This window comes from Pleurotus ostreatus, assembly GCF_014466165.1.
Source record: "Pleurotus ostreatus strain PC9 chromosome Unknown scaffold_2, whole genome shotgun sequence".
Lineage (NCBI taxonomy): Eukaryota > Fungi > Basidiomycota > Agaricomycetes > Agaricales > Pleurotaceae > Pleurotus > Pleurotus ostreatus.
Window position 1 is genome coordinate 4,187,154 of NW_023503157.1, and position 27,626 is coordinate 4,214,779.

General features: G+C 50.7%; 11 protein-coding genes across 11 annotated transcripts; 4 read left to right on the forward strand and 7 right to left on the reverse strand.

The window, feature by feature from the left end:
• Positions 1-18: 18 nt before the first annotated feature.
• PC9H_004363 (uncharacterized protein) lies at positions 19-3,879 on the reverse strand (the record flags this gene model as incomplete). Its single annotated transcript, XM_036773947.1, has 13 exons — positions 19-340; positions 389-660; positions 720-974; positions 1,030-1,167; positions 1,214-1,741; positions 1,802-1,981; positions 2,030-2,227; positions 2,275-2,379; positions 2,429-2,674; positions 2,725-2,895; positions 2,946-3,120; positions 3,359-3,558; positions 3,625-3,879. 13 exons carry the CDS (start codon positions 3,877-3,879, stop codon positions 19-21), a joined length of 3,045 nt encoding a protein of 1,014 aa, XP_036635420.1.
• Positions 3,880-4,609: 730 nt separating this feature from the next.
• Positions 4,610-8,091, reverse strand: PC9H_004364 (uncharacterized protein; the record flags this gene model as incomplete). Its single annotated transcript, XM_036773948.1, has 8 exons — positions 4,610-4,926; positions 4,978-5,940; positions 5,994-6,391; positions 6,442-6,759; positions 6,807-6,997; positions 7,047-7,415; positions 7,471-7,695; positions 7,750-8,091. The coding sequence occupies 8 exons, from the start codon at positions 8,089-8,091 to the stop codon at positions 4,610-4,612; spliced, it is 3,123 nt and encodes a 1,040-aa protein (XP_036635421.1).
• Positions 8,092-8,320: 229 nt separating this feature from the next.
• PC9H_004365 (uncharacterized protein) lies at positions 8,321-8,845 on the reverse strand (the record flags this gene model as incomplete). Its single annotated transcript, XM_036773949.1, has 3 exons — positions 8,321-8,425; positions 8,476-8,601; positions 8,657-8,845. The coding sequence occupies 3 exons, from the start codon at positions 8,843-8,845 to the stop codon at positions 8,321-8,323; spliced, it is 420 nt and encodes a 139-aa protein (XP_036635422.1).
• A 407-nt stretch (positions 8,846-9,252) lies between these two features.
• PC9H_004366 (uncharacterized protein) lies at positions 9,253-9,990 on the forward strand (the record flags this gene model as incomplete). Its single annotated transcript, XM_036773950.1, has 4 exons — positions 9,253-9,338; positions 9,400-9,459; positions 9,512-9,556; positions 9,606-9,990. 4 exons carry the CDS (start codon positions 9,253-9,255, stop codon positions 9,988-9,990), a joined length of 576 nt encoding a protein of 191 aa, XP_036635423.1.
• An 84-nt stretch (positions 9,991-10,074) lies between these two features.
• PC9H_004367 (uncharacterized protein) lies at positions 10,075-10,826 on the reverse strand (the record flags this gene model as incomplete). Its single annotated transcript, XM_036773951.1, has 3 exons — positions 10,075-10,207; positions 10,264-10,702; positions 10,751-10,826. The coding sequence occupies 3 exons, from the start codon at positions 10,824-10,826 to the stop codon at positions 10,075-10,077; spliced, it is 648 nt and encodes a 215-aa protein (XP_036635424.1).
• A 225-nt stretch (positions 10,827-11,051) lies between these two features.
• PC9H_004368 (uncharacterized protein) lies at positions 11,052-12,945 on the forward strand (the record flags this gene model as incomplete). The annotated part of the gene is made up of 5 exons (XM_036773952.1): positions 11,052-11,270; positions 11,322-11,653; positions 11,705-11,833; positions 11,884-11,990; positions 12,041-12,945. 5 exons carry the CDS (start codon positions 11,052-11,054, stop codon positions 12,943-12,945), a joined length of 1,692 nt encoding a protein of 563 aa, XP_036635425.1.
• Positions 12,946-14,341: 1,396 nt separating this feature from the next.
• PC9H_004369 (uncharacterized protein) lies at positions 14,342-16,916 on the forward strand (the record flags this gene model as incomplete). The annotated part of the gene is made up of 6 exons (XM_036773953.1): positions 14,342-14,404; positions 14,429-14,554; positions 14,649-14,721; positions 14,818-15,129; positions 15,196-15,420; positions 16,522-16,916. 6 exons carry the CDS (start codon positions 14,342-14,344, stop codon positions 16,914-16,916), a joined length of 1,194 nt encoding a protein of 397 aa, XP_036635426.1.
• A 488-nt stretch (positions 16,917-17,404) lies between these two features.
• PC9H_004370 (uncharacterized protein) lies at positions 17,405-19,427 on the forward strand (the record flags this gene model as incomplete). The annotated part of the gene is made up of 7 exons (XM_036773954.1): positions 17,405-17,473; positions 17,527-17,667; positions 17,734-18,632; positions 18,696-18,754; positions 18,813-18,938; positions 19,010-19,255; positions 19,321-19,427. 7 exons carry the CDS (start codon positions 17,405-17,407, stop codon positions 19,425-19,427), a joined length of 1,647 nt encoding a protein of 548 aa, XP_036635427.1.
• An 826-nt stretch (positions 19,428-20,253) lies between these two features.
• Positions 20,254-22,461, reverse strand: PC9H_004371 (uncharacterized protein; the record flags this gene model as incomplete). Its single annotated transcript, XM_036773955.1, has 5 exons — positions 20,254-20,735; positions 20,787-21,027; positions 21,077-21,438; positions 21,491-21,612; positions 21,662-22,461. 5 exons carry the CDS (start codon positions 22,459-22,461, stop codon positions 20,254-20,256), a joined length of 2,007 nt encoding a protein of 668 aa, XP_036635428.1.
• Positions 22,462-23,051: 590 nt separating this feature from the next.
• Positions 23,052-26,519, reverse strand: PC9H_004372 (uncharacterized protein; the record flags this gene model as incomplete). Its single annotated transcript, XM_036773956.1, has 8 exons — positions 23,052-23,386; positions 23,408-24,379; positions 24,445-24,842; positions 24,892-25,209; positions 25,268-25,461; positions 25,511-25,879; positions 25,929-26,148; positions 26,203-26,519. 8 exons carry the CDS (start codon positions 26,517-26,519, stop codon positions 23,052-23,054), a joined length of 3,123 nt encoding a protein of 1,040 aa, XP_036635429.1.
• Positions 26,520-26,722: 203 nt separating this feature from the next.
• On the reverse strand, positions 26,723-27,257 carry PC9H_004373 (uncharacterized protein; the record flags this gene model as incomplete). Its single annotated transcript, XM_036773957.1, has 3 exons — positions 26,723-26,851; positions 26,906-27,019; positions 27,066-27,257. The coding sequence occupies 3 exons, from the start codon at positions 27,255-27,257 to the stop codon at positions 26,723-26,725; spliced, it is 435 nt and encodes a 144-aa protein (XP_036635430.1).
• Between the last annotated feature and the right edge of the window lie 369 nt (positions 27,258-27,626).

Below are 27,626 nucleotides of genomic sequence, written 5' to 3' on the forward strand. Positions count from 1 at the left end.
GTACAGTAGCATAATCTACTAGGTCTGCCAATGACGTGCTACACCATGATATGAACGACGAACAGCCTGATAGTGAGCAGCACGTATTCTGTCTCTACGGCGAATGGTGTTGTGAATGCCTGTGGATACCAGAGTTCTTGGATCAACAATGATGAAGCGTAATCCTCTGGGATAAGCAAGTGCTGGAGCAGGACCTGCTTCTTGTTGATCAGGAGGATAAGGAGGGGCCTGGACCTGAGCAGGCTGAGCACGCCCATTGCAACGACGGGCTGGAGAAGTCGCTGCCATTGTTGAGCGACTAGGCATTATTGTCCCGTGTTGATGGGTGCCATAGAATAACCTAGATCAGTTTCAGAAAAGCGGTTAAATAGAGTAGTTGTGAACATACCATAAAGTGTTTGGAATAGTTTCAATATAATATCCCCACTGTGCGTAAGCAAAGTTCCATTCACCTGAGGGACAGCGCTTGTCTAGCTGCATGCATGCCGAGATAGTAAGATCATCGTCAACATGGATGGGACTGACGTAGTTGCGGCAGATAAACATATTTGATCCCGTTGAACCCAATGGATCCATGCCTGAGCTAACACTGTCTCTACCAATAACCTTGGTGACAGGATAGTATATGTGTCGTGCCGCATGCGTGAGTTTGTCTGAAATCTAAATAATTAATTGTCAGGATCTCCGTTCTGAGCAAGAATAGGGAAACAGAGACATACCTCTGCATGTTTAAATAGAGTACGAATGTCGTCATGAGTATCTGCTTTGACGTCAACATAAGGACCATATCCGCTACCAGGATTTCCACCCTGAGGCAAATGTGAACCTATGGCCTTCATAGTACTGCTTCCCTTGGCAAAAGCCCGGAAGCTTGCACCACGTTTGACTGTCTTCAGCACAGAGCTTGTCTCATGATGGTCCTGCATTTCAGTCAGAGCCTCCGAGGAAAAAGCCCCGAACTTGACTGCTCCCACCTAAATCAATCAATCTCCGTGTTAGTAATTGGTATAAATTGACTTGGTTACTTACCAGCAATGCACCGCTCACCAATAGAGTGGTATCAACAGCACAACGGGTGAAGACCTCAGGACGTGATTGCAATGCTTTGAGTCCCAGATCATTTGGATGGTAATACTTGGTGTCGTCCTTCATTCCTGGTCGGATATCCTGAAAATAAGTGAGTGGGGAACATTCTGCTAACCTTAACACTCACCTTAGGTCTTAGACGGTCATGTTCAGGAGCTTCGGTCAACACGCAACCTTGATAATTACCATCTAGCCTTTCAACCTCCACAGTACGGACACACCACTCATCCTTATCACGCCCAGAGCAGTGAGGACAAGAGTTTGTTAAAGGGAGAGTGATGCTCAATCCATCTTCCAGGGCGTCTTCAGTGGAAAGAGAGGGAGTGGGAAGATTCGAGGATGAAGGCTTGTCTTGAGCCTCAGAAGAAGGTGAGATCTTCTTACCACGTCGCCGGATCTTCTTCGTCTTTCCTAGCACCGCAGTCTTGGCAGAAGCCTTCGAACTAGGCACAGTAACGTTGCTAGCCTGAGGCGGTTCTAAAATCCTAAGAGAACGCACACTGCTTTCAACAACAAGTTGGCTTTGCTTTACCAACTTCTCTGTCTCAGCAAGGATAAGTTCCAGAGTTTCATCCAGTGGGACTTCGGACTTGATGCGGTCCAAGTCAAGGCCACGTATTCGACGATGAAGCTCCTTTACGTTGACGTCTTCAGTCTAATTAAAAGACATAGATTAACTTCTTTCAAAAGTTGTAGATTCTGACTAAAAACCTACCGCAATACCGTAAAGATCAAGGGCGGGCTGGAGCCAACGTTCCCAAGCCATGGTGAAATTCTGACCGTTGACCAAGAAGAAGATGGAGGCGGGATTGGATATTCTGGGAATTGACTCGGGATGTTCAGACATCGTTCGAAGCAATGTCAAAGGGGTACAAGTTACGCCTCCTTTCCGAAACTTTATAGAGATTATTAGCGATATATTCAATTAATTACCAGGACCTACAGTGTTAGTCGTCTTCAGATTATTAAAATCCTTTGCGATTCCTTCAATCACAGCTTTGGGCGTCCAATTGTAGAGAAGTTCCCCAAGTGTTTCCCTCCAAACGTTACGTCGGAAGGTCTCAATAACATGGGGAAACTGGATGTCCAATTGCTTGGATGGCTTGCATATGTCGATGATGACCTCAGATAGGCCTGAGGTCTGTCAAATCATCAACATCATGTTCCCCAATTTGTGACGGACTATACCTTAACTGCAGCTTGCCAGCTTGGTTGAGACCAGGTGGTTGTCGTAATCTTACGCATCTGTCGCAAAGCCTCAACGGCAGCCTGACTCTCTGAGAATCCCGGTTCCTGTGAGGACATGAATTAGGGCAATTCGGGAAAAGAATCATAGACTCACATTGGTTTCGGAGAAAAAGATGGCCAGAGATTCACTCCACTGTCTACACACCAGATATTGAGTTTCAGGGTCTTCCCTTATAGTCTTCTTCCAGTTCGCCGGCATTGTTTGCTCCCAAGGGAGCTGCAGAAACTCACTTGCTGAGCCCAGACGAAGTTCCGATAAATCAATAGGTTCGACTTTGATCTCAACATCCGGTTCCTCTTCCTCTTTATCCAGCATGCCGTTATTGAACTTGGATGGAATCTAAAGGCCTTGTTAGCAGACAAAGAGTTGACTGATGAGGGAAAACTAACGGGTAATTCTAGAAAGTCTTGTTGAGCTTGATGGAGTCGTTTGCAAGCGTTCTCATCCTGACCAATGTGCCGAAGCCACATACAGTCAATGAACACCTCAATAGCTTGGGCTCCCGTGGATAACTCAATGCCCCCCGTAACGAAAGCCAGCCAATCCACTATACGTTGTACCTAAATTTTTGTTGGTCCATATTCCCTTCAACTTTGATTTCAGCACGCACCCAGTAACTGTGACCTTCTATTTCCTGCTTTACGTTCTCCTTCCAAATAGGATACTGCTCAATCTGAGCGCTCTCGGAACCTTGCTCAAGCCTTGCTACTGCTGTGGCAAGAGGCTCTTGGGAGAGCCAAACGAATTCCACCGGATCCAATACAGGTTCCTGGGGGAAGTACAGGCTGGTGTACATGGTCATCTGAGTCTTCGAACGGTTCATTAATTTCCCTTTCCTTAAAAAAGGATGGCAGGCTTACCTTGAGGATATTGTCAATATCAACACGGAGTTTCGGAGTATGTGGCTAATCAATCTCAATTCCCTTAAGGAACGGATGCTCCCAGTGTAGAGGCCGCCCAGGAAGAGAAGGAAAAGCGAGGTAAATAGAGTAGGGAATTCCCATTATATATATGCCCGCTCACCTGATTTTGTTGATCAACAAACGCGTCCACAACGTTGAAACGTAAAGTTGAAGGAATTGCGTGACCTTGGGAAGGTGATGTTTCGACGTTGGTACACTTGACTTCCCAACGTAGCAAGGGGAGAGATCCAGTTCCTCTGGGGGAGGTGGGGTTTTCTTCAACTCGAAGAGGTGAGTTTCGATGTTCCGATATTCCCAAGTCTTTTCTAAAAGTTAGTAAATTCCTGGGTTCAGGCAAGACGTCGGATTTCACTTGGTTTAAACCACGAATTTCCAAGCCTCGGATATCCCAAGCCTGTACTCGAAGTTGGACTTTCGGATATTGGAAGACAGGGATTCCGCACGTTGAGTACAGGTGTTGATATTCCCATATTCCTTCTTCTCAAAGACGGATTCCCGGGTCTCCGTGTTTGTGCTAAGGAATTCCCATGTTCCGACTTCGGATGTTCGAGGCTTCAACGTGTACAACAACCCACCAAGTAAGTCCCAGCGTGTATTTTCAATGTAGCCCCACCGACTCATTGTTGTCGTGAACACAGGGCGTCTCGACTCCCAACTCCCAGACCGTTAGCTGGCATCGCAAACGGGGTGCGTCTAACCCCATCTATCGCATTCATTTCCATTCGTTCTTTTCGTCTTCGTTTTCGTTTTCGTTCCCCCATCCACGCCCATTCCCCTCCTCCTTCCTCGCCAATCGCTGACTTCCTCCACAGCTCCCACCTAACAGCGCCGCGAACCGCTCACGCCCAAGACTACACCCACGACGCAGGTGTGTCCCTCTCTTGTTTACCCTCCCTTCCCTCCCTCTCTCTCGCTCTCGCATACATCCCCGTCCTCACCCAGCCACTGCGACTCTCTCCCTTCAACCTCACTCACCCCACGCACTCACCTGTAGCTGTCCTACGGATATATAAAAGACCGTAACCACGGTGGGGCCGTGATACATCAACGACCACAGGTACAGTGTGGGCGCTTCGTGATGTATCACTCGGTCGGTGGCTTCTTTGCCTGCCTTCCTTTCCCACAGGCGAGCACCACCCCTTCGCCACTGCCAGCCACGGCACCCCCAGCCGTTCCCGCGCCTTGTTCCCCCAACCGGGAACCCATCGGGAGCTGTATCTACGATGGATCTACTTCTCTGGTTATGAATCCCGTACCTTACTGTTTTGGTAGTGAGGTTACTAACGACAGCATGGCCTCAAAGCATGGCTTTCATTTCTCTATCTATGATGTAGTAGACGGTGTACTCTATCTATGATGTAGTAGACGGTGTACAAGACTCAATTAAAGCCTCGCCAGGAACAACAGCCCCCTCTCCTGTCCGCATATATCTGTCCACATGCCTCCACGTCGTCTGACACATAGATATCAGGGTCTGACGTGTGCTCTCCTGACGCCAGGCATAGGCACGAGCACCTTCATTTGTAGATGCTGTCGCACGATCCTCCCAAACTTTCGCTTGCCATGTATGAAATTGTACTACTCTACGCATTTCTTCAGTCAATAACATGCACTCTTCTTGCCACCGTTGCGCTCTAGCACGTGCTTTGCACCACTCAATCCTGAGAGCTTCTCAATTTGAGTCTGTCGTTCATACAATTGAGTGAAACATTAGCTTACCTTCGTTCATGCCCTCTGTCATCTCAGCGTCATTCGTCCGTTGAGCCATCCATATCCATGACAATGTTCGGCGGCCCTCTGAGCTACTGGCATCTTCACCATCCTTCAAACCACGGATGTCGCTGTCGAGCAAGGGACGTAGTATTGACTGCCAATCAGACTTTCCGAGCGCCGGCGATAACATTAGTAATGCTGCTCTGCCACTGCGATATTTACTAGCGGCGAAGTTGGAGCGGGCCTGGACTTTCTTGACTAGGGCGACACTGCGGGTATTATGCTGTTGGCCTCGGACGTATCGGTCCTTGGACTGGTACATGGAGCTGAGCACCAGCAAATGTCGACGGAGTTCGGCCAGTGAGTCGAATGCCTGACCATACCGAAGCCGCCACTCGTAGTCAGCAAGGGTGGTGGTCTGTAGCGGCATCTGTAGCGGCGTCTGGGAGGGAAGACGAAGTGCGTCGTCTTCCGCCAGAATGCTTGCGGGCTCCGTGGACCGGTGTGCCATGGCGCCGGGCATGTAGATGTCTTGGATACTGCGCCAGGTTGCTATGCGGCGCGCGAGTCTATTTCGACGTTCAATTATTAGGGTCCGTTGATGTTCGGTCGCATTTGCAGTAAGGGCGCTGGCGTCGATTCGGAGACGGGCTTGCTGTTCCTCAAGCTCAAGGCCTTGTGCAATGAATACACTAGGGCTGACGCTGTCATGAGCGGGCAGGCCATCTTCGTGAGCAATCGTCGCGGCCTCTTCTTCTGCAAGCTCCAGTCGTATTTTAGCTTGCGAGACAGTCTCTACTGTCGCTCGATATGGGTTCGTCTCCGTTGGATCGGCCTCCCAGGCCCAGACAAGCTCGGAGAAGCTTCGAGTGGTTGCTGCCGGAAGGGAATTCGAGAATTCGACAAAGGCCGTAACATGCTCCGCGCGCATCTGAACAGCTTCTTGGGCTCTACGGAGGAGAGTAGTATCTACGAACAGAGGGTCATCAGCATTAAGTCTACTCAGTAGTTAGACGCCTCACGAAATGAAATAACCTTACGCCAATTATAATCACCGAAGTGATCGTCCAGTGTGTCCCGACGTGATCCGGGACCCATCTCCTTGGTGCTGCTCGCGACAGGGTTCATTGCGGCCCATCCACGTTCAGGTGATTCGCCATCGGTACGACCAACCTTAGGTGTGAGATTGAATGAGTATTTGATCTGGCAGTCGTCGCGATGGGCATATAAGTGAAACTTCGGTACTAGGTATCTGATGCTGAGTTCGTTGTACTGTACGCCAACAAGAGAGTCGGGGTAGGTTGCCGCGCGAGCTTGAAGATTACGTGACCATTGGCAGGCGATGTCGTATGAGGTTACGACGACCTGAGGTGCGTGGTTCCGCAAGCTTGAGAAATAGAGATAGTCCATATTAATGTATCTATAGACTTTATTAATGAGACCGTTGGATGTATCAGGAAGCACCCATACCGTTCGCCCTTCTGCAAGTCTCCCACGGAAAGGGGTCGCTTCATGTCGTGGCGACTGCACTCGATGGTGCCGACCCCACTAGTCGTAGTGCCCTTCCCCCCTCGAATGCTGGCAAGCTTGACGGCGTCGTAGTTATTACACGTACTCGCCTCGTCAGGTGGGGCACCGTCAAAGCTTTCAAGAAATTCTTTGAACTTTTTCTCCTCCACAAAGTATGCGTAGCCTTTGTTGAGGCCAGGGTCACGAATGTCGTTGGACGCGCCAAGCCGTTTGAGTCGGAAGTTGGCATCGATTGCCAGAAAAAGAGAATAAATCCATCTATTGGTAGTCAGTAAAGAAACGGAGCGGCTTATCAAAGAACTTACTGCTGTCCCGGCACTGCCTGCCAATTGGGTGGAAGATTTTTTCCGGGATGAGGGCAGGCAGGGCAGAGGACTGCGCATGAGCCCTCAGCCGTACCCAAAACACCACCCGGCTCATGTCCGCGCCCAGCACGTTTCAGAAGCCGGATGTGTCGCCATTCCCGAACTATTCTCATGAAGGCGGTATAGCGGTCCTATTATTTGCATTAGAGAAATGTACACCCATATCTAAACAAGACTTACAGGTAATATTTGGCCGAGGTTATTTGTAAGTCGCGCAAGTGAGTGGTAAAATTCAAAGCCAGAGACCTTGGAACCGAACGTGAGTAACTGGAAAAGGCGCAGGACATCGAAGGTGGCTGCAGTTCGAGGCTCGATTGTGGTCGCTGGGAATAGCCGGCTCCGGAGAAGCTGAATACTAGTATCGGCGGCCGACAGGCAAGCGCAGTAGTCGAGGTTGATGGAGATGATGCCATGAGATGAGATGACTACAAACTCGTCCTTATTTGCTGGCTTTGGGTTCAGACAGGGTTCGCCAATGGGATGGCCCAATTGAAACCGCAAGCCCAGCGATCGTAGACTGCAGCGTTGAAAAAACCTTGAATTCCATATCTACACGTTATTAGTGCTCTGATCACTGTGCCGTAACTGGAGTAAGACTCATTACCTCGACGACATGGAGTGGGAGAGCCTGGTGCAGCAACACTATGCAGTCCTGGCAGAACAATCGAGGGTCGAAACATTGGGGACACCGGAAAAGCGCGTCTTTTCCACAGGCAAGCTCTGTGTGAACGCCGGGGCACCCAGCATCTGGGTAAGCTCGTCCCTCCAACCGTAGGAATTCCTGAACAAAGGTATCGCGCTCATGCATCCACACTAACAACGGTTGATCCTAGTGAGCGAGATGTCAGCCTTCGATCATACAGAAACACTGGCAAGGACGAACCCCTGCCATCGTGCGTTTGCGAGTAGTCCTCGGGAGGCAAGTAACCTCCTCATCGTCGTCTCTGTCGTGCTCAATCCTATGAAGCCCCGTTGTTTCGTCCCACACGGAATCGTAAGTGCTGCTCTCGTCATGCCCATGATCGTCCGTGATGACAGTAGATAGGGCCTCAGTGCTGTAGTATGAGGTCTTGGTAGAGATTCCCCTCTTGCGAGCCACATAGTCGACATGCCGGTGAGTTGTTGACTCAGTGATTGGGGGCTGTGACGGAGTACTCGAGCCAGCGCCAAGCTCCCAGTCTTCATACACTTGAATGTCCATGTGAGCCCTCTTGCGACGTTGCATTGTATTAATGAGCACTTACCAATAAAAGGGCCTGCCTTTTTATATCAGTCCTGTCCGACGAAGATGAGTTGATCAAGAAGGGGTATTCAGTGTCGGTGGCCAGCACCCGCAAGTTGCCACGCTGGATACCTAGGTTGTTTAGTACCACACACTCCGATTCTCACAGTCAATGTATATATCTCACAGTCAGTTTATATATCTCACGATCAATACATCAATCAACAGTGCATTACAATTGTGAGTACGAATCGGTGGCCCCATCAATCGTCGCAAAGGCGATAATGTACTGGTGTTCGATGGGGTCACCTTCACCATGCTGTCGCCAATAGCTGCGCTGTTGAATGTAAGTTACATCCGACAAGATTATGCTTGCAATGAACGTACCCGGCGTTCACGGTCAGCTTCCAATGTGATAGCCTCTCTCCAGTTCCCGTCGAATGGTGCAGGAGGGTCGACATTACCTCCAAGTAAGGTCATGCCGTCTTGGTAAATGAGTTCCTTGGCAAACAGCTGTGGTGCGGATTACTTCAAACGGGGCAAGTGCAATAGCGGAAGAAGAACGCACCCTTTTTTGTTCGGAGGAGGCTGTTGGGAAGCGGTCGGAGAAAAGGGGGAGTGCTGCCACAAAGAAGTCCTTGTGTTCGCCACGGTCGAACGCATTGGTGAAGTACGGAAGCATTTCAAACGTGAATGCATCGATGCTTCGCGTCAGATCATTTGGCTCATCTACTTCCCAGAAGAGTAAGTTCCGCATGTCTAACGGAACTCGGTTGAAATCTAGAGGACGGGGGCTTTAGGACAAATGTTAACTCACCGGAAAGCAGTGGTTATGGTGGTAAGGAATGAGCGTAAGTGGGGCGCTTAACGAGATTTACCACCATATTAGGCAATTGAACTCAAGTCATCTGACTTCCTCGGAATAGGAGCAATACAAGATAATATTATAACGTGCGATAGACATGGAGGGGATGTAAAATAAATCAAGGAAGTCTTTCATATGAGATACATGTGTAAGTTGGTGGCATTTTTACGGGTATTCAACCGCTCATTGGTGTCCAAATGCAGAAACAACTGACACTCAGCCAAATGAATAAAGGTCAGACAGCCGCCTTTCAAGATTTAGAGTTGTACAATAACCATCCACCACCTATTTCCTCAACCATGCCCCGCGGTCGCCCCCGAATCTACAAAACTCCGGAAGATAAGGCTCGTGCCAATCGAGAGAAAAGCAAGCGAAGTTACCACAAGTAAGTAGGGGCCCTAGATCAATTAATAAACGTGAAATTCAGCACAAACCGGCGACTATAGGCAAAAGGTTGCTATCAGTTCTCGCCGAGTGGCCCGCCGCTACCGCCACGAAAGAGTCAAGTACGTTCTCATATTCATATATAACATTCATTTACCAATTATCTATCTATAGGAACAAGCCTATCCTTGGTGCAGCTCCAGCCGAAGCCCCGCCCAGGTGCGTAACTAATACATGCCAGAGTTCTCCTGACCTCACATCCCTGTAGCGCATATCCCGATCCTGACGATGTCCCTGCGTGGATGGCCCTGGTCTCCCAGGTTGCCGCAAAGACCCAGGAGCTCATTAAAGGCTCCGTACGTGGATATTTCCAGCAAATATGCCAGTGTTTCATCTTCTCCCTTCTGAGGAACGAGATTGATGATGCTGCAATGGAGTTCGAAAGTATGAAAATCACTATACAACGGTGCGGGCACGCTTTGTTACAAGTCGTCGGGGTGGGAGACGAATACCGGGCAGCGGAACAGGTAGAGAGGGAGATCGACCAAGTGATATGCTGTTTTGATGACATCATGTGTCATCTCTTGGTTGGCAAGGCCGAACTATTTGATATGTACTCCAGCGAGCAGCTCATGTACCAATCCCTGGTGTAGATAGCACTTATATCACACAATTTGAATGGGGACGCGTAGCAATGATATTGGGAATGGTAACATCTCAGGTACAACAACTGTAGTCTACTCGTGGTGAATGTGAACAAGGCCTGCCGCAAGCATGTCATTGTAGTGCCTGCGGGCCTGCGCGTAGGTAGAAAAACGTTGGCTGTCCCAATGGGGAACTCCTAGGACAAGGGGGGCCACGACTCTACGCCTGTTCGAACCATATGCATGAGTAGTCAGACCTCCTGGCAAATATTGAATGCTTACCAATCCTGAAAGAGGCCAACTTGGCGGCCAGTTACAACAGCATACCATGGGCCGTTAGGATTAGAACCGGCAGGGGGGTGTTCAGGTGCAGGCTGTGGAACCGCCGCCGCCGCCGCATTGGGGACAGCAGCAGCGGGGACGGCAGCGGCGGGGGCGGCAGGGGCGACATCAGCCGCCGCGGGGACGGCAGCGGCGGGGGCATTGGGGACGGCGGCGGGGGCGGCAGGGGCGACATCAGCCGCCGCGGGGACGGCAGCGGCGGGGGCATTGGGGACGGCGGCGGGGGCGGCAGGGGCGACATCAGCCGCCGCGGGGACGGCAGCAGCAGCTACGGGGACGGCAGCAGCAGCAGCGGTGACAGCAGCAGCAGCGGGTGTATGAGCAACAGTGAGAGGGTGGATTGTGTGGCAAGAGGGGCACTCGAAGAAGCCCGCAGCAACTGTGAAGACGGGTAAGCAGAAGTTAGGTGCCATTGAAACGAACGTACCAGGAGCTTGAACGATAGTCCCCACCGAAAGGCGGTCAAGGAGGTTGGTAATGTGGGCAGCAGTAGCAGGATCCATGGAAATGTTGCTGATACAGCTGACTAGCGACGGGGAGTTGTTGCTGGAGGAATTGGCGCGAGGCAGGGGGAGTTCTTATGGCATGTGGCAAATGAAAAGACGCAGAAGACGTACAGAGGGGGCGGCTGAAAAAGCTTAAAAAAAGATGAGGTGTGCTGGGTATATCACCTACGTGTGCTGTAGCCCCCCAAGCATCAAGCTCAAACCTGTGTTCTATAACCCTCGATGGCCCCCCCCTCTAAAGTTAATGCCGAACAGAAGGCTTTCCTTGAGAGCCTTATCGACACGTTCTTGGAAAACCGGAAAAAGAGCACCTTGCACAAGTTCTGGCCGGTGCTTTATCGACAGTGGTTCGAACGGTATCCAATAGTGGAAGATACCTCCATCCAGGATGCTGAGGAAAGGAGGAAGGATCTAGCGGCGAAGGTAGAGAAGAAGAGGGAAGTAAGTTGGAACCGGAGTAGTGGCTATATTTGTCGCTGACCCTGAACATAGTATCTCAACCGCTGGTATCATAACCACGCATCAGCAAAAGTTCGGGCCGTTGTTCTCGTCACCCACCAAAAGAAAACTCGCCGTCCCCAACTTGTCCAAATGTACTGTAAAAAGTACTACTCTTCCCGCATTAAACCTCTCATTGTGAAAGAGCTCAACGGCAAAGTACCCACAAGAAAGGAGTTCCTCGCGCTCCTCCATGTTCACTCAACAGCCGCGTTCGACGATGAAACCCCCGCAGTGAAAGCTCAAATGAACGAAGAGTACCAAAAACGGTTGAGCGAGCCAGTAGAAGAGCCGGAGGAAGAAATTACACCTAGTAGCTACGCTGCGTGAGTGTCTCAACCTTGTCTTCATTATACATCATCATTAATCATACCCAGGGCGATAAAGAGCATTCCGATTCATTTTAATGCCTTCGCCCAAGAGCTGAACTCACGAACTGGGTGGTCTTTTACATTGTTTGCCGGTGGACCTGATCCCACAAACGGTGGAAGGATTAACACTGCCGCGTACGTTCCTTTTTCTATTTCTTTCTCCCGCGTCTGAGCAGCACTTCCAGCTTTCACTCCTGCGAGAATATGGCCGGCCTCTCATTTTCCGATGCCACCCCCAACTTCACGTCAAAGCTCGTGACACCATTTGCGACCTTCCTCCGCACTGTATATAGTACGTTGTCTGCCCACTGCAGTTCCTCTCACGTACTAATAAACTTTTAGCTCCCGAGGATTGTGCGTCACGGGCATTGAACTCCACCTCCCAGGTCCCTCGTCCCATTCAACCCCAATCCGAGCCCAGCTCTCCCGCTGAGATGCCCCATTCCGCTGCCTCACCTATTGCCACAATCACTTCGATGGCGCTCACGCTAGGCAACCACGAGGAGACGGATCTCGACAACGACTTGTGGCAGGATTTCGACCCGGAACAGGCACTTGCCGAACTAACTCAAACGTCCACAATTCCGATTGGCGTCAACGGCTTCGAGGGCCTCGGACCACCAGGGAAATTCCCATCCATGGTTGAAGAGCTATTTGCGCCATTGCCCGGACTTCCCTACCACCACCATGCCCCCCTTGTAACTCCTCCCGTTGCTGCTTTCACACCTCCTACGTTCGGCTCTGCTGCTACCGCGATCGCCGCCGTTACTGCTCCTACGGTTAGCTCTGCTGCTACCGTACCCGATACCTCCGCCACAAGTGCTGCTATCGACCACGTAACTCTGGGTACAAGGGAAGCTACCGCCAACGAACCTACAACTACGGCAGACACCAGCAAAATGGAGCCTGCACCCACGGCCACTAGTACGACAGACACCAATGGAACGGAGCCTGCATCCACGGTAGATGCGAACACGGCAGCTGACGGCGGAGACGCGAACAGTAAGCGTAGTCCCAGGGCTGCCGAAGACCCCGACGTCGTTATCAATACCATGCACGCCCAGAAACCAGCAGCTGCCAAGGAGGCTCCTACGGCTGGTACCAACGGGCCCCCAAAGCGCAAGCGGACTTGCAAGGCCGGCGAAGACCCCGACTTGATCGTCACTACTAAACGTGTTCGTAAGCCAGCACCAAGCAAGGAGATCGAGGCCACAGTGATCGCGAGAAAGGGCAAGGAGAACAAGTAAGTAGTTGGGTCCAGACGTCCCACTGCGTGGGCATTTTGCTGTGTCGTCCCTACCGCTGCCGTTTTCCTCTTACAATCGTCGCTTTGCTAGTCCTTATGTAGTTTGATGTGTCTGTGTACATGGTTTAATGATATATGCATGAAATACAAGAAACAATATGTGTCAGACAGAGAGAATAAAGTGTGATAGTAGCTTGAGTGAAATCTTGACGGACTTGCGTGAAATTCGTTGCACTGGCGAGAATAAGCGCCGATGGACTTAGGTGAATTCGTTGCGCTGGCATGTCAGGGGTAAGTCAGCTGACTTGTTCACGCTGAGTACTGCCTGGCGAGTCGTCGCCAGGCGGGCCGTCTGGCAACGACTCTGTAGGTTACAACGGACCTGTGTTATTCAGGCGACGATTCATTGCCGCGACCATTTGCTTTTTGTCAGTATGTTTTGCATAAATAATTTCTATAAAAAACATTTGAAATGAAACAGCCTGCAGAAATGATAGCACCGCTATATGACAATGCTGTACTGTACAGAATGATGACACACAAATTGGCAGCACGGCGGGGTGCCCGAGAATGTGGATATTGATATGTCAAATTTTATGTCTCTACTCTATGTTCCTCCGTGGCCGAAATTAGTGAGGGAAGAAGCGGAAGGAAGGAAGCGCACCCGGGGAGGCTTTCAGGCAACGTGGCAGATGGGCACCTGGCCGTTCGACATTTAGGCAACGTGGTAAGGAATCTGCAGATTCGACGCAGATTCGATGCTCCAAAAGTGGACAGCGGGCGCGGAAGGGCGGGGCGCAGGGAATGGGGCGGAAACCGACGACGACGACAAGAGGACGGGCTTTGCCGGGGACGTTGACATAAGGTTCTACTGTGTGATGTATCAAACAGGCCATACAGTAGTCGTGGTCTTTGATGTATCACGGCTCCACCATGATTACAGTCATTTGATATATCCAAAGGACATCTATGCCTGACGCACTGCAGCACGCCCACGCCACGTCCCAACACCCAATACGACGCAACTCCCTCACTTGCCCCTCAAACGGCTACCTCTGACTACCAACGGCCTACTACGAACCCACGTCGCCCTCTCTTTCCCCGTCGAACGTGACGCCATTGACCGTCCTCAAGAGCCTCGCACGTCCGCATTCACTACCCGCGCTACTCCACCCCTCCCGTCAACTTCAACGGCTACCTACTATCCTAGCAACTCCGCGCCTGCCCCACGAACCCCCAAATCACCTCTACGCCCTCAAAACGGTCAACGACGACTATACACACCCATGACGCCGCCCAACGCCGCCCAGAATCCTGCTCCGTGAATCCAAGTCGCGCAAGTTTCTCGACCTGGATGCGTCAGAACGCGTACGCGTCAGCGAGTCAGAATCGAAAGCATGAACGAAGACGGGATGGGTAAACGAAAGCGAAAGCCAGAAACGGCGTATGCAAAACGGGGCGTAGGGAAGAAACGGGGCAAATAGCAAACGAAGACAAGGAACGAGCACACCGAACGAAGGGACAGGAGGCGGAACGCGAAGCAACGAACGGTATACGAGATACGAGATACGAGATATGAATGCGAGGACGAGGACAAAGACGACGATGAGGTACGTACCTACTTTGTTTTCATTTTCGTCTTCGTTTCCTTCGTTTAAGCGTTAACGTTTGCGCTGGCGCAGGCGCTGTGTTCGCATGTTGCAGAGCGGATGCCTGGACGTGGAACGTGCGATGTGGAACGTTGGGTCTGGCGCGGCGGGCAACGGTTATGGCAACGGTAAGGTATGCACGCACTCGTTCATTTGTTCGTGGTTCGTTCAGCGTACTGACGGCGTTGGGCGCTGATTCGTAGTTCCAGCGACGGGTTTCGTAGACGGTCCATCTGGATTCGATCAGTCGCGCGCTCTATTTACGGCCAGGAACTCACGCACTCACGCACTCGCTCTCGCACTAGTTGTGGCGCGTCTCGTCGGTCCACGGGCACGCGTCTGGATCCCCGCCGCTCAGACTGTCCCCGTCGTTCAAAGTCCAGCAATTCGACCGCGACTTGCTCTTCTGGGTGTGCTGTTCGTTCGTCGGAATCGCGCAATCACCCAGCTCACGGGGACGACGGCGACGGCTCAGTTGTCCAGTCCACAATCCACCCACGCACTCGCTCTCACATCCCTGGCCGGCGTGCTGCGTGGTGAGTCTCGGGTCTACGTCTATGTCTACGTGTACGTTCGCGCTGATCCTCTCTCTCTCATCGCAGCTCTCAATCTCAATCTATCTCCCAGATTCAAGGCTTCGCGCCGACCCTCCGCCAACAACTCTCGACGACGCGCGCGACGACTGCGCCTTCGCGTACTCAGCATCCAATCGCGAGTCGTCGACGTGGACGACAATTGGCGGGCCTGTTACTCGGACCTGGTAGATTTGGGTGTGAGTTGGGAAGCCATTGGTGCACGCAACGAGCTCAAGCTGTGGGCGGTGCAAGGTGAGTCGAGCTGGCACCTGGACTGTGTGGTCGATAACTTACTGGGTGCGGTGCACAGCGTGCGTACGATGCTCTGTTGTTGGACGGGCGTGACATCCTGAGACTTGGATTTGGGGCACAGACTGGTGACCTAGCCATTCGTTTTGTTGATTGCGAGTCTCGGCGTCGTGGTGAGTGTTGCGTGAGGCTGCCTCGACGATATGGTAAATCTATGATGTCGTTTCCAGCGATTTTGGCTCGCGTCTCTCGATACAAAATGGCGGCTTACCTCAATAGTGTGTTGTCGAGCACGTCTATCGCGTAGAGCATGGCCACGAACCTGGCGTTGTTCATCCGATCTACAACGCCTCGTCTGGTTAGTGATTTAGCAACGTACAGCAACGATGACGCTCACCACTATATTCAGCAGCTCCTCGACGCAACCCTTCGTCCTTGTGCAGACATCGCCGACGTTTCGCTCAAAGGAGCTATCGGGCGTGGGCGACACTTCAATGAGCGGCCATTCAAGTCCATCATTGGGCCAACCCTTCGCCAACAAACCTCGACGACGCGGTCGACGACGGCGTGTCCGCGCCTCAGACCTGGTAGATATGGGTGTGTGTTGGACGGCCATTGGTGTACGCAACGAGCTTGGGCTGTGGGCGGTACAAGGTGAGTCGAACTGGCAGCTGCACTGTGTGCTTGATGACTTACTGGGTGCGGTGCACAGCATGTGTACGACATTCCGTCGTTAACGGGTGCGACATCCCGAGACTTGGACTCGGGGCGCAGACTGATGTCCTAGCCGTTCGTTTCGTTTATTGCAAGCCTTCCCTTCCCGTCTCCCCCCTCCTCGTTTCCCATCCTCCTTACCGGTCGGCATTCTAGGCGAACGACGAGGATTGTGGTGAGCGCGACACCCGTACCAACCAGCGCAGTCAAGCAGGATCTAACGCCCACGCTGATGCCTGCGTTTTCGGACTGAACGCGCAAGCGGTAGCCCAAATGTCAAGCGGAAATGAAATGAAAAGGAGGTGCAAAGGGACGCGGGGAAGATTTGGAGATTGCGTGAGTACAAACTCTGCGCCTTCTTCTCCATTTAACGCTAACGAACATTTGTAGCCATGGCTGCAGATGCGAGATCAAGCTGGAATGAGGCGCAAGCACGTCGACGTCGAACGACAAACACGCAAGGCCATGAGGACCTCCTGCACCCGTCAAAGAAGACAAAAGTGAAGGCTGGGCGCGTAACGCACGAATGCAACGACCCGAACGAATGCATCCGAGTTCACTCGAACAGCGAAGTTAGCACTCATCCGTCGACGCATGGGAGCGAACGAGGAAACGGAGATGCGTCCACGTTCGAACTCGCAGGCGCAGCCAGACACAAAGACGTGGGCAGAGACGATTGGGCGCGACCAAGCCGAAATGTGCAAGCACGTCGACGCGAATGTCGAACACGCAAAGACCAACAAGGGCACAAGCACCTCCCGCACCCGTTAAAGAAGAAAAAATAAAAGGCCAGGTGTACAACGTACATACGCAATGACGCGAACGCGTGCAACCAAGTCCATGCGAACAGCAAAGTCGACGCTCGTTCCGCAGACGCCATGGGAGCGCGCAGGCACAGCCAGACCACAAAGAACCAGACGAAGATGGGGGGCAGAGCGTGAAGAGACAATTGCCCGTGATACAAGTGACACCCACGCCCATGTATAAAGAAGAAAAGCGAGCAATCGAACGGGACGAAGACCGTGAGCGCCACTACTCGAACTGCTATGCAAGCACCAACGAATAGACACAAAAACGAACGAGAACGAGAATGAAAACGAAACGAAGAGGCATGAGAACACGAACCGAGGTTTCCTGTCAACGCCGATGGGTCTTTCTCTGTCGTCGTAGAAAATTACAACGCGTACGCTGCTTCATCTACATACTCGTACTCTTCGCAATCTTACTAATTGACGTCATTGATAGAGGACTTGACGGGTCTCGCCAGTTCACTATGTCTGTGGACGCGACAGCGACCGGCAGCAACTTCGTTCAAGGTACCATTACCAAGAACGGTGTTAGAGTGAGTATCGCCCCCGTCCTTGTCATCACTCTCACTAACGACTTCACGGACAGGTTACCAAAGAGAGGCAGGCCAAGGAGACTATTCAAGCTCAACTCCCAGCCGGTACTACATGCACTGGCGGTTCCACAGGCAACAAATGCATCACGCAATTCTTGAACGCCGCAAGTCAGAAATTTGGTAATTGTGTCGTGGTACGTCTCTTCCATCTGCTACAAAGCTAGTATCTTGTGCTTACAGCTTGTCGTAGCTTCAACAAGGCGGTGCCAATGCGAACGCAAACGCAAACGCAAATGCCAACACAAACGCTTCTGCAGGCGGTGCCGCCGCAAACAGCAACGCCTAGGCCAACGGCTAGAGTCGCTACCGTCAATACCAACAACCGGAACAAGTCGGCGACAAATCGTATGGGCACCGCACAGCGAACGAAGACGAACACCAACAATAGGACGGCCAATAACAAGAATCGCGTCGCCAAAACCAGGGTTCAGGCCAATGCCAATGCCAACGCCAACGCGAGTGCTCAGGCGAAACTTGCCAAAGCTGGGGCCAACGCTCAGGCCAAAGCAAGCGCTAACGCCAACGCCAACGCCCAGGCCCAGGCCAATGCCCGCGCCAAATCCACCGCCCAAGCCAACGCCAACGCTCGTGCTAAGTCTACTGCTCAGGCCAATGCCAATGCCCGCGCCAAATCCGCCGCTCAGTCCAACGCTAATGCCAATGTTCGCGCCAAAGCTTCTGCTCAAGCAAGCGCCAACGCCCGGGCCTCCGCCAATGCTGCCGCCAACTCAAGAGCTCGCGCCGGTGCTTCTGCTCAAGCCAGTGCTAAATCGTCTGCCTCAGCCAATGCTGGTGGCCGCAACCGCAACACGAACTTCGTTTCCGCTTTGTCTTCAGCCGTCTCTGCAGGTGGCCGCACAACGCTGAGGACTGCCGTTAATAACAATGGCAACCGTGTCGCGGCAGTCAAGAGCTTCGGTCGCGCCCGACGATCCTATGTACGTGGCGCAGGACGAGATATCTATAGTTGTCCTGTGCAACCCCGGGCCCGCCTTGAATTGACCGTCGTGCGCGTGCGTGCGCGCGAGGGAGATACGCCCGCGTCCCTGCATTTCAGCATCATAGCGGCATCGCCAACGAGTGGACGCTGTGGCAAAGGGTGAGTGTGGTATCAGCGTGTCGTGGACGGGACACTTACTCGACAGGTTCTTTGCTGATACAGGGCCGTGACCATGCTTCCACGAACAGCAACGGCTACGAGTACGACTAGCCTACATTGCTGTCAGTATATGGCGAGCACGACGACGACGACGACGACGACGACTGTGATCACTCACAGTTGCTATGGCCCTCAAGTTGCGGGGGTTATCCTCGACGTTCCCGTTCGCGGCGACTACGTATGGGATCCAGACCGGTCGATGCAGCGACGACGACGACGGCACTCAGAGACGGGCACAAAGAACGGGTGGGTGGGTAAACTGACACCTTTTTGATAGCTTTTGCTTTTGCTTTCATTACTGACGACGTCAAACTTAGAACTCACAGGCGCCCTCCTGCAGTCGTTTGGCGTCGTTCACAGTCAGTCGCAGCAACCGAAGAGCAACGATGGCAAGCCGCGCAGCCAGGTGAATTCGAATGTGTCGAATCCTGGCTTTCATGATATTTACCCCGCCAGACTTCGCGACATATACGATTCACTCCAAAATGCCGACGCTTGTGCAGCCGTGACCTCCGAATTGATTGCATTGCTGGACAAGATTCCAGCTGGTTTGGCGGACCGTGGTATGTCTTTATCGTTTCACCGTTCCGGCAAAATGCTTTGCTGACGTGCCGATGGGTCACCTCAGTTCTTTCTTCCGCCCTCGAGGTCAAAACACGTCACTCCTCAATCCCACAGCTAGACCTCCCCAGTCGCAAACGCGAAATCGAGCTTTGTTTTCAGTCGCGCGGTTGATTGCAGTCTTACGATTTGCTTTGGAGTGTAGATCTGTCAGAATCGAGCAAGGGTGTAACTACCAGTATGTACATTAGCAACTATTGTTTACTGTTTTTGAACGACTGAGTTTCTGTCTTGCTTGTTTACCTTTGGATTTTCCTCCGCACAGGGTGAGGATTATTGTCTTTTCTAACAAGGGTTCTTCTCTGTGTCGCTCAAACCTGAGATAATCGTGCTTACAAGTACAAGGTATTCCTAACCTCAGAACCTGGGTTTGCCTTTGCTCGCAGTAGGGCTTGGAATTTCCCTACTTCAATGCGAATTAGATTTCCTATATTGCCTTCCTTTGTCTTAGATCTCAATGTATACTGCCCAAGGACATTGTAGACAATTTTACAACAAATATTTCTCCTGATTAGTAAATGCAACAAACCACGGTCGACCGAAGTCGAGCACTAATTAGAGAAAAAATACTGAGTACTGAGTCTTCAGAACAGTACAAAATATACTATCCTTCTCATTCCAACAACGATACAAAAGAATGAGAGAGTTCAAGAATTTTTTTTATCAAAATAGTCGTTGAAAATGTATGAACCCAATCTAACTTGAGAGTCGGGGTTGAAAGTATATAACAAACATCACTCACATTCAGACTAAATCTTAGTTAAATCCAAATACTAAATCTGCGGCAACTATGCTACATAGCCACCCATAAACGCTTACTTGGATGTCGTAGATTTAATAGCCCACCAAGATAAGAATTTCTCTTTACTAAAGGGTTGAATTTCTTTGAATCGGAAATAGCAAATTTGAGAAAACGACCAAGGTCATTCAAGTCTAAATATTATTTTCTACTACGTCTAGGCTTTGCATCTCCCCGCTCTATGCGAGCTATCCGTACTATCCTTAGTGCGTCAGAGAACTTTGACCATGTCCCCGGGTAGTAGTTTTTAAATGTTTCTTGATCTCCTCCACAGTATCCTGCGTACTCTTCATATAAAAGACGAATATTGCTGAGTTTCTGAGCTTCAGATTTGTAAGACTTGGGGGAAAATGCTGCTTTCCAATGCTGCAAGGGTACAATAAGCCCTCTTGCGGGGTCACCGAATAACCAATACCTAATTACGTCGTCCATCGTATGAGTAACTGGTATGCGTGTCGGTTTTGATCCCAGAAGTACGTAATCCACCTCGGAAATTAAAGGTTCATCGTCTTGAGGGGGTGAGGGAGGAGGATCAGTGCTGGACGTTGCCGTTGGGAGGGCATGTTCAGAGAGTTGAGCTTGAAGTAACGCTGGGAATAATGAAGGTAGAGGGGGAGTATTATCTGAGTTGGTGCAGTAAGTATATCACTTTTCTAGATAGAATACACGCTTACGGTGAGAGCTATCCTTGTATTGATCCAGACGCCCAGGAGTATTGAGAAGCAAGGACTCTAGGTGATTGCCTAGTTTACTTCCCAAAACATCCAAATCTCGAAGCGTCACAGGAGTGGATGGATCAGGCACCCCCATAAAGTTCTCATGACGGTGATTTTTTCGATCATCCATGAGAATATCGCTGAAGCCTTCTTCATAAGCTGTCAGCTCATCTAGTAAATAGCGCATGATTGTTCCGACCTTTCAGATATCAGTCTTTGAAAAGTTCCCGAAGTCACTTGAGACTCACATTTTCACCTGACGCCCACCCACCCCACCACTTCACCGCCTTCAAACTCCACTTTGATTCAGCCCACATAAACCGATACTGTGCTCCTCCACGTCGGAAACAATGAGTAGTGAACCGTCCATTGCGTCCGTTCAAAACCCCAGACTTGGCCACAATAAGATCAAGTAACTTTTCTATTCCAGCGCGTGTCATAGGTTCGCCTAATTTGAGCTTTCCAGTTGAAGCCAACGCTGGAAACAGATAATCATCTGCTTTCAAAGGTCGCTGAAGATGAGATCGAAGAACCTTTAGCCAAGCAGAGATATGTGCATAGCAATCGATCTCAGGCATGTCACTCTGTGACGGAATCATGTAATTTTGAACTGCACGGTTTATAAGTTAGATAAGATGTGAAATAGTCAGCCTATGACGCACCGTTGTTAGGATCCTTATTGGTCTTCCGAAATATTAGACGAAAGTTGTGATACTGCTGGCCTGAGCTGGAGATCTGGTGTGGTGTCAGCTCGCCATACTGGAAGTTGACTAGCTCTTCATTTCTGTAACGTGTTCATTGACGCTAGATACCCGTGGAAGATAATGACATACCTGGTCCATAATTTGAATGCTGTGGTTGCAAAGGCTTTAAAGTAGGCCTTCTGAATATCTGAGACGTCTCCAATAGAGGTTTCGTTATCAAGGTAATCCATGATGATCTTCATATCTTTTGGTAACATTGGCAAGGCCTGAGTAGCTGTAGCAGTACGGTTTTGGCGATTCTTGAGGGATTCAAAATACACCTTGAAGTCGGTCTGAAAGACAGGGTTGCCCTCCCAAGTCCTTGTATGTGCATTGAACCGCCAGCCTTCTCCTTGACAACCCAACACCCTGGTATTGCTGATCAGCGTAAGCAAAGGAACCTCAACACTCGCCTCTACTCGCCTTTCGAAGTAGTTCTTGAACGCTGAGCGAGTCCCTTCGGCAGTGGAAAACCCTCGTCCTTGATGATCACACTTATAGGTAATGAATAAGCGTAGAGCCAAGGGTGTCTCCTCCTTGATGACTTCAAATGCGCCTTTCAAAGCTACGTCAGGAGCCTGGGTATCTTCAGAAATTTCATTAGTGGTGTTGTCGTCCTTCTCAGCACTGGCTGCATCTTTAACCCAGTTTTCCAACCACAAGATTCCGGCCTTGACATAATTTGCATATCCCTCTCGAGTACTTTTTGAGCGATACCACTGGTCCGTTGTCACTTTGCTTTGACCCAGAAGTTGCTCGACAGTCGGAAGAGCCGGTTCTTTGGTGATTTTGGAAGACGGTGTGACTGGAGTTGGAGGTAAGGCTGACACTAGGGTCCGACGCTTTGTTGGAGTGGATGGGGCCTGGTTGGCCGAACGTTTGGGAGGCATGGGCTACGGCAGTAACACACAGTTGTTGAAGCAACAGCGTCAAAAAAGGTCTATTGACCAAGTCCGACCACCGCTGCTTGAACTGAACAAAGTGAACTGGGAGGCCCCGTTGGTGAGCCACAGAGAATCAGTAGTTCAGTCGCTGAGCGGGACGAGCAAGGGAAATCGGTAACTCATGATGGGGTTCCGATCACTCAGATGATGTCAGCATCACACTTTTAGGTCACACATGTGACGATTTAACATAAAGTTAAATCTGATCGCCTTATGGTTTACATAAAATCGTCTGTAGCTGATTACTTAAGCTGCCTTAAACGTTGAGAAGCAAGTGAAAGTTCCCACCCTCTAGGGTCACTGTTGGCCCCGACCGCCCGCTCTGCTCGTCGATGTTCCTCGTGTTGATGCCCGTAGCCCAAATGCCTCGTGTGTGCGCTGTTCCCTTCTATGGTGTGGATCAGATAGTCAATCGGACACTTCAAGCACCACCAAAATAAGGGAGATTGTGTACCTAGATCCCATTGTTAATAGATATAACACTCCTTTGTTTAGACCTTGCACTCGAACGACAAGAAGCAGAAGAATCAATGGAATTAAGTGGCACGTGTATGAGTCTCTACCAAAGATTCCCCAGCCGACACTTCACCCTCCCCTGCCCGTACGAAGGCCTCGACTCCGGTCCAAGTGCGCTTGCAGTGTGCTATCAAAGTAAGTCTGGTCTGCCGCTGCCGCCATGCGTATGCTTGAGTGCCTTTGGCTGTGACCATCTCGGCACGAGTCTTCCAAAGGTCACCGTAATATTCGTGAAACGCAATCACTCGCCGCATCTCTTCTTGCAAGAGGATACATTCCTCCTGCCATCGCTGTGCCCGGGCTCTTGCTTTGCACCACTCGATTCGTAGGGCTGAGTCTGTCAGCTTGTGTGGGGCTGGGAAACAATACAACGTACCCTCGTTCATGCCCTCAGTGATTTCCGCGTCACTTGTTCGTTGAGTCGACCATATCCATGACAACTGCCGCCGCCCTTCGGAGCTGGAAGCGTCCTCTCCTTCTCTGAGACTACGGATGTCTGTATCCAATAGTGGCTGCAACGAGCGCTCCCATCCGTTCTCTTCCAAAGGACCGCTGAGTAGGGTAAGCGCCGACCGACAGGTTCGGTATTTTTGAGCAACGTAATTGATGCGGCCTTGAACATTCTTAATTAGGGTGACACTTCGTGTATTGTTCTTTTGACCGCGAACATAGCTGTCCTTGGACTGGTACATGGTACTCAGGACAAGGAGGTGGCGGCGAAGCTCAGCCAGATCGTCAAATGCTTGACCATGGCGGAGACGCCATTCATACCTCGCTAGCTGGTAGTCGAAGCGTGCTGATCTGATCACGTCCGAAGGAAGGAAAAGCTTGATATGTTCAGCGTTTGAGCTTCCTCCCGCGGCTTCTTCGGCTCTGTTACGTAGAGGGACAACACAAGGCATGTAGAGTTCCTGTATTCGACACCATGCTACTATGCGCCGCTGGAGACGAGTTCGGCGTTCAACAAGCTGAGACTTCTGAAGTTCAGTGGAATGTGGCCCCAGAGACTTGGCGTCTATCGATAGGCGGACTTGCTGATCCTGTAGCTCGAGCCCTTGCGATATCAACACGCTCGGGGAGACAGTCTCGTGGATTGTCATATTGTCATCTTGAGCAATGGCAGCAGCATCTTCCTCTGCGAGCTTCAAGCGAACTTTTGCCTGTGATTCAATAGCTAATTTTGGCTCATATGGATTGACTGTCGATCGCCTGGATTCGAAGTCCCATACCATGCGGGAGAATGCGAGTGTGGCGTTGGTAGGTAGGGAATCACTGAACGCCTTGAAAGCGCTAACGTGTTCGGCACGCATTTGGACAGCTTCTTGGAGCCTGCGAAGAAGTGATGTACCTAGACAGTAGTTGTTACATGTTAGTGTTAGTAATGTCCATTAAAGTTGACTGGGAAGAACCTACTTAGGGAAATAACTTTCCGCCAATTGTAATCGCCGAAATGGTCGTCGAGAGTATCACGCCGTGACCCTGGGCCCATTTCCTTTGTGCTACTAGATACAGGATTCATTGCGGCCCAGCCACGCTCAGGCAATTCTCCATCCGTTCGACCGACATTAGGTGTGAAGTTAAATGAGTACTTGTATTGACATTCACTACGGTGGGCGTAGATATGAAATTTAGGCACGAGGTAGCTGATGCTGAGTTCGGCGAAGCATGGACCAACGACGTTGTCTGGGTAGACTGCCACACGGTTACCTAACTTGCGTGTCCATTGACAAGCGATGTCATAAGAGACAAAACAGGATGATGGCGAGTGATTTCGGATACTTGAGAAGTACAGGTAATCCATATTGACATATCTAAGTAAACCATCAGAACTGCCACAATTGTTGATATCCGTGGACTTACTTTTCTCCCAGTTGCAAGTCGCCTACAGATAGTGGACGTTTCATGTCATGGCGGGCACACTCTATTGTCCCCACGCCACTTGCCGAGACACCTTTCCCACCTCGGATGCTCGCCAACTTGACAGCATCGTAGTCACTACATGTACTGGCCTCCGGGACAACCAGGTCCGTGTACGCTGAAAGGAATTCCTTGTACTTCTTTTCCTCGACGAAGTAAGCAAAGCCGCGGCTAAGGCCAGGATCCCGGATATCGCTGGAAGCTGACAAGCGTTTGAGCCTAAAGTTGGCGTCGATAGCCAAAAATAGTGAGTAGATCCACCTAATAAAACAGTAGCTGCGTTAGTTTTCATGAGAGTTGGTTACAGACTTCAGGTCACCTTTTTTGTGCAGGAACACTGCTGTAGTCGCTCGGGAGGTTTTTTCCAGGATGAGGGCAGGCTGGGCATAGGACCGCACATTCGCCTTCGCTCGTGCCTTCGATGCCACTCGGATCATGGCCGCGGCCAAAGCGTTTCATTGTTCGGATATGACGCCATTGGCGAACGATGCGCATAAATATATTATAGCGGTCCTATGGGTGAACTAAGATGAGTTTACAATGATGCAACGAATCAACTTACCGCAACCACATTGCCAAGGTTATCCGTGAGTCGCACAAGGCATTGGTAGAATTCAAACCCGGATACTTTCGAGCCAAAGGTAAGTAGTTGGAATAGCCGCAGCACTTCAAATGTCGCTGCAGTGTGAGGACTGATGGTGGTAGCTGGAAATAAACGTGCACGGAGAAGCTGAACGGGCTTTGAGAGATTATTGCTACAGTTGCAGAAGACCATGTTGACAACGACAATGCCATGCGAAGAGATAACGGTGAACCCTTCCTTTCCAAGGGGTGTTGGGTTGGGACATTGTTGTCCTATGGCATGTCCAAGTTGAATACAAAGGCCCAGAGATCGCAGAGTACGGCGTTCGAAAAAGCGGGAGTTCCATATCTACTAGAACTGTCAACTGAGGAGCAAGCGGCATGGTTGGGCTGCGTACCTCAACTGTGTGAAAAGGGCTGGGAAGATGCATCCGTACAATACACGAATGACAGAACAAGCGAACGTCTGAACATTGGGGGCACCGGTATAGTGGCGGGTTGGGGCAATCAGGCGAAGCACATTCGGCCCACTCAAATTCGGGAGCCTCTAGCCTAAGGAACTCTTGGACGAATTCATCCCGCTCGTCCATCCAAACCAGCATGGGATTATCCTGTGCGCTGTTCATGAGAAACAATCAAAAATTGAGGACCTATTTACTTGCCCCAGCAAACGTGCGCTTGCGCATCCGCGCTTTAAGCATAGGGTCGGCCAGGTGCATGTCGTCATTGTAGTCGATAGGTTCGAACTGGCTGTGGTCATCCTGGGATACAAGATGTTGGTCAGGTGGCGGATTTGGCAGTGAGGTGGGCTCCGTCGTCTGAGTCGCTGGCGGCTCGTCAATTGTAAGGAATGATTGTCGAGAGCTGATTCCCCTGGAGTGGGTAGCGTAGTCAGTATGACGGTGAATGGGTGCAGGTTGTGGATGGGCATCGGGCTGCAAGTCTTCAAGGTAGTCAATATCAACTGCTAGTCGTTTAGGACGGCGCATTGTTGCTCACCTACGTCCATCCCCTCGAGGTTTATAAAGTAGGCAAGGGCCTCATTCAATTGGGCGACCAACGGACTAACAAAGGGTAATAGTTTGAACGTCTGAGACTCAATCGGTGGTGTTCATCAGTAATTTTGTTCCCACAGTAAGCATTTTGCTCACACGGTCACAATCGATTACTACGACTGACGACAATACTTGAATTAGTAGTACAAGTAGCCCTCGAGGTCAGTGTACTCAGCCTCCAAGATTAAATCGTCGTAGTCCTCGAAAGCTACAATATACTGATGTTCTGTAGGTTCTCCCGCATTTCTAGCCCGCCATTCCTTGCGCTATGGGAGGAAATGAGTCAGTTCAATGAACAGACATCGTGGTATATGACATACCCGTCGTTTACGATCAGCTGGAAGTTCAATGTGAGGTCTCCAATCCCCTTTGGAAGGCGGAACATCCCTATAATCTGGGTGGAAGCCATATATCATGACTGCTAACTCAAACTCCTGCGCTAAATTAGAGCATGCCTTATCCCAGCGGAACGGCACTTACATCCATTTCAATGCGAGTAGTAAGTTGATACTCTGGTGTCATTGGGTCTCCAGGCGGAGAGGGGAATCGGTCGAAGAGAAGGAGCCACACTGCAGAGAAAAATTCCCCCTCCTCGTGCTGTTTCACTGCGGTGCGGTACCAAGGGAGAAGAGAGATTGCAAACACATTCTTTTCTTCTGGAAGACCATTCATTGCCGGTTGGCCAACTAAATTTGTAGGTCAGACGGAGATTACGGTGATCAACCGGGGGGATATGTTTACTCACCGAGTCAAGGATTCAGGGAAGAACAAAGATAGATCAAACCCTGGGTCACTATAAATGGTAAGGAACTTTGTCTCACGCGACTCAGGGGGTTCAGTATATTATTGTTCGTACCCATGATAATCCAATAAATCTACCATTTTAACAAGCCTGGTTTGAAGAATAATAGTACCAGACATGAACATTGTTTTTTCTACGTCTCCAACGGACCTGGTTGTGTTGCTATGAATAAAGGTCAGACTTTGAGGTAAAGGTCAGACAGGACTGTTCCACGCTTTCAACTCACGCTTTGCAGCCCT